The sequence below is a fragment of the Triticum dicoccoides genome, chromosome 7B (assembly GCF_002162155.2).
Source record: "Triticum dicoccoides isolate Atlit2015 ecotype Zavitan chromosome 7B, WEW_v2.0, whole genome shotgun sequence".
Taxonomy (NCBI): Eukaryota; Viridiplantae; Streptophyta; class Magnoliopsida; order Poales; family Poaceae; genus Triticum; species Triticum dicoccoides.
In genome coordinates, this window is record NC_041393.1 from 593,163,511 (window position 1) to 593,168,169 (window position 4,659).

A 4,659-nucleotide genomic window follows, 5' to 3' on the forward strand; every position below is an offset into this window, starting at 1 on the left:
GAATTTTACACCTGTATGAGTTTGAGGGTACATAGTGATCTCTTCTTTTTCCCTTCAGCTTGACAATCCTTAATCCCAGTACCTAATGCATGTCTACATAATCTTTTGTGGCCGGGGTGGTGGTGGGGAGCAGAGGTGCCGTGGGAAGGCGTTGAAATTGCTTAATGTGAGTGTTACTGAGTAACATGATGTACATACATGGTTCAAGACAACGGGCGGGTTTTGAGATTTCTTAATTTGGGTGTTATGAATAACCTGCTGTATATACATGGTCCAAGTCTCTCAAGATAAAAGGCTCCACTGTCATTGACAAATGTGGGTTAGTGGCGGAGGGGGCATGGGCCGCTTTCACTGGAACTGAATGCTATTCCAAATGAAATAATGCCATGGGCTGTTCCCATGTGAGGATCTTGGTGTGACTCGTACAAAGAACAAGGTTCCACTTCCACATCTGCTGAATGGCTACCCCTCAAAACAAAACAAAAAACTGGTGAATGGCTGATTGAAGGTTTTGGTTGTACATATTTGATATTCCTTTTATAGTTTGTACTTGCTAGAAAACCGCTTAAATATTTGCAAGATGCTACAAATGTATTGATAGCGTGTTGATGGTGTCTTCTCGTTTTTGAGTCACAAGTGCTGGGATAGTTATTTACATTTTCTCACAATGCCTATGTGTATGTCTGACTGCAGCTGATCTGAACAACTCACCTGTGTAACTGCTCTAACGATTCTACTCTGCCCGCTCTCCCTTTCCTGGGAGATTTATGTGTCTTTTGGTGGCCTCCCGGTGTTCCTCAAAGGCGATCCTTGGAGTGCCGCCAACCTCGAGCTGGATCGAAGGCCGTTCCTCCTCATACGGAAGGTGTAAATGACCAGTGCTTCTTTTCATTTTGGCGGGCAAAATTTTACCTTTTGTAACTCTAGTCTCTAGATTGGCCCAACTGCTCCTCTGTGACAGAAGCCACTTATTCCTGTTCCCCTGGAGAGCACATTATTTTGTATATCACCGATGTTTTGCGTACACTACCATGCGGCATGAATGTTATCTTGGGTGATTATCAGGGTACTCTGGTGGTACTGCCATATCTTGCTTGCTTGAACGTCCCACACCCAGTATATCCTCATCGAGATCTCCAGCAGGCGATCGGTGAGTTTACATGGAGGATAGCTGTCGCCAGTGCGGGTAGATGCTTGGATTGGTTACAAAGTTCACATGCAGTTTCCTCCCCGGCCTTGGCAAGGACGGGGGCGCACGAACAGGGAAGCCTTTACTCCTACCATATACGTCGACCAAGATAAGCAACCAACCGCTGCAGCTTTGGATTTAACTCCCCCTGCCACCCACAGAAAGGCTCAAGAACAATTTGCCCAAACGCCGGCCCCGATGGATCGGAGAGGAGCTGGCCTGCCTCTGCCTGCATGGACCACCACTGACTGTTCACCAGTTTGCGAGAGCTGGAAGCGGCCTCTGGGCCAAGAATAATCCGTGAAGCTCCACGGATCCTACTCATTGCGCCATGGAGCGGAGCGAGCAGAGCAAGCCGAGCAATCACTCACTCACACACGCACAGAGCGTACTGCCGCTGCCTGCTTTCTTCCCTGGGGCCGTATCTCCCGAAGATGCACATCCGGTGGCCCTCCCTCTTTATCTTGTACGAGTACTACGAAATTTTACACTACGGTGCGTTTTTGAGTCGGCATGGGGCTTGCCTTCAATTCAAGCATCGAATGCCTGTGCTAATTAAGAGCGTTGGACGGGCAGAGCAGTACAGGAACACTACACACTGCTCACATTCGAAGAGAGCTTGGAACAGTACCGTCTCTGAGTGACTAGTACGAGTAATCATGGGAGTAAGATGTGGTCACAAAACTATTTTTCGGCCAGGATTGGACCAAAGCCGTTTGTGATTCTGCAGGGCCTACCCACACGCGTATGTAAAAGGCCTGCGGCTTTCTACGTGCACGTACAGAGAGAGATGCGCACGAAATCTTTCAGGCTCCACAAGCACGATCATGTCATGTGATGGCTGAGGGCTCCAAGCCAACTCGGATGCGATGAACGGAAGAATCTTCCCGGTTCGAGGGTCGGAACAAAGACCCCCTGCGGATGGTGGCCAAGCGGGAGCTACCCGAGCAAGAGAACAATTCTTGTTTCTGATGGTAGAACAAAAGGACACCAGCTAGGCGGAATATACACCAAGTACTCGCGGACAAGAGCGCAAACAGGCAGGAAGCGGACAAGATCATCGACATCAAACCAAAAATCAAGTGCTTGCTAACTATGGCTAACAAACTGATAGATATCTGTCCCATGATGGACAGAGGATGCTGATGGGCACCGGGCAGAAGGACCAGCTCGGGAGCGGGAAATTCTGACTGGCGCTCCGGTTCAGCAGCAGCTCACCGCCGGCGCCGGAGTGTCTGCTCTGCTCCTCCTTGCTTCTTGCATTTGCAGCTCTGCCCCGGTCTTCGCTTGGCCGCTACTTAATTACGGAGGAAGAGCTTCTCGCGCGATCACCTGTTGTGCAGCGGGTTCGGGCCCGTCGGGATGCGCCGCTTGTCGTCCTCGTCGCACGCCGCGTCGTCGCGGCCTCCGGCGGTCGGCTTCTGCTTCCACGCCGCGCTGGTCTTGCTCTTGCTATTGCACCGGGCGGCCGCAGCGGTGGCGGTGGCGTCGAACGCGACCGCGCGGGCGCCGGCTCTTGGACTGGGCTTGGGCACAGCGTGGTGCACGGGCATCGAGGGCCACCTCTGCGCAGCGCGGCCGCGCGCGCGCGTGGAGAAGGCCGGCATCCTGGCCGCCCAGGCGCCCGCGCCGTGGGCGACAGCGAGCTGCAGCAGGACGGCAATGGCGAGGCATAGGGCGGCGGCGCGCGCCCAGCGCCGCCTCCTCATGGGCGCTGAGTTCAGCGGGTGGCACGCACGTAGGAGCAGTACGTACGTGCGCTCTCTCTGAGTCTGGTTGTTGGGGAGCTCTGTTGTTGGAGGCAGAGAAGGAGGGAGGGAGGCACACGCAGCTGACCAGCAATGGGACTATTCAAAGGGTCTGAGGAGCCGGGCTTGCTCCGAGTTTTAACAGCGCCGCGCGTGGTGACCACTGGCACCCACAAGGGCGCCACAACCACAAGCAATAACTCGAGGGAGACGGGGTAAATCTAATGAGTTCCCGAATAGCGCTTGCCAAAACAGAGCGCGGCAATGGTCCTACAATACGATTTATTTTCTCACAGCTTCTAAACACGGAGGGAGGGAGAGGGCGCGCGCGCAACTGCACGTACAGGTACAGCCCCATTCCAACCACATTGATGAGCCTTCACTCCCTCCCCCGATGGCGCGACAGCGACGTGCCGCCGGGGCCGTGGTGGCCACGGAGCTAGCTAAAGCGACGCGCGGCTAGAGGGCTAGAGCTACGTACGTTAACCGGGGGGTGCAGCGCAGCGGCGGCATGCCCGTACTCCCGTCCCGTGCATGTGCGCCGGCCACCGGTGCCGGTGCGGCCGGCATGGCATGGCATGGAATGGCATGTCGCCGCGCCGCGTGCGCTCGGTTTGACCGGCCTCCTGCCGTTCGCGTGCTCACCGGTGAGATCGATCCGTCGTCCGTCCGGCCGTCAGTCCGCCGTTGCATCATCTTCATGGCAAGCTAGCTAGCTCGGCTACTCCTCCCTTCCCTTGTCTCGCGGACGCGCCCACTCTCCGATCGACCCGTCTCGTCAGTGCCGTTTGCTCGTAATTCCTCTCTCTAGGGTGCAGATAGGAGTGTGCTGCTCGCTCGCCCGGTCGCTCGCAGTCGCCGGTGGCCGGTGGCCGATGGTTGTCCACAAGGGAGGCGGACTATGCAGCCGTCCTAGGGTGGGTGGCACTGATTCGTGCAAAAGCCTTCGGCCCTTCTGCATCCCTCACTCGCTCTCTTTCTCCGGTACATGGATCGATGATGGCCTTGCCAGAACGCGGCACGTACAAAAGCCTTCTCTTTCGGAACAAGACCTGTACCGTACGCATTGGTGTTGGTGACCCCCATCGAACGGTCCACTCCTATAGTCCTACAGTATGTACTCGTATGCGGCAGGAGTAGTAGTAGGAGTAGGAGCAGGACGGTCACTGCTTCTGTCGAGTTTGCTTCCTCTGATCGCGCCGGGTACAAGCCGTACAGGTACAGGTGCAGTTACGCTTCTTTGCTTTAAATAAGTATTACTGGTACATCAGTACAGTGGTACTACATGTGTGTGTTTTTTTCTTGAGCAAAAGAGAGGGCTTTCCCCCTCCGGTTTCATTCAATGAAACCATATTCCGGTCTTACAATATCCAAGCATCCAACCAAAACTAAAGCGCAAAATATAGCACCAGTGCTCTACCAAGTTCTATTACAAGCATCTACAACCGGATGCCTCAAACGCCCCTTCAACTCTCAGACGAACGACACTCTCAGTCTGTCATTGATAGGTCAGAAAAACCTGACCCAGACGGACGCCTCAAATCGGCATCAAACGTTCGGGCTGACCGGCACCCCTCATATCCAGTCTAAATATGGAGTGGCCCTGGCGCGTCCATCACGTCGGATCCGGCCCACGCTGGCCCACCCGACCCCACATATATATCCATCTCCATTCGCTCCCCGGGCCAAAACCTAGCCACTCCACTCCGCCCTCGAGCTTCC

At 54.9% G+C, this 4,659-nt stretch overlaps 1 protein-coding gene and 1 pseudogene across 1 annotated transcript; one reads left to right on the forward strand and one right to left on the reverse strand.

The window, feature by feature from the left end:
- The window catches only part of LOC119336590, a 17,565-nt pseudogene extending 16,694 nt beyond the window's left edge, over window positions 1-871 (forward strand).
- Window positions 872-2,129: 1,258 nt separating this feature from the next.
- LOC119340435 lies at window positions 2,130-3,098 on the reverse strand. The gene has a single exon (XM_037612344.1). It carries the CDS (start codon window positions 2,896-2,898, stop codon window positions 2,518-2,520), a length of 381 nt encoding a protein of 126 aa, XP_037468241.1. The 5' UTR covers window positions 2,899-3,098; the 3' UTR covers window positions 2,130-2,517.
- Between the last annotated feature and the right edge of the window lie 1,561 nt (window positions 3,099-4,659).

What these genes read in the sequence shown, in the direction of transcription:
- LOC119340435 (XM_037612344.1), bottom strand. Translation starts at nt 2,898, where the DNA reads ATGAGGAGGCGGCGCTGGGCGCGCGCCGCCGCCCTATGCCTCGCCATT.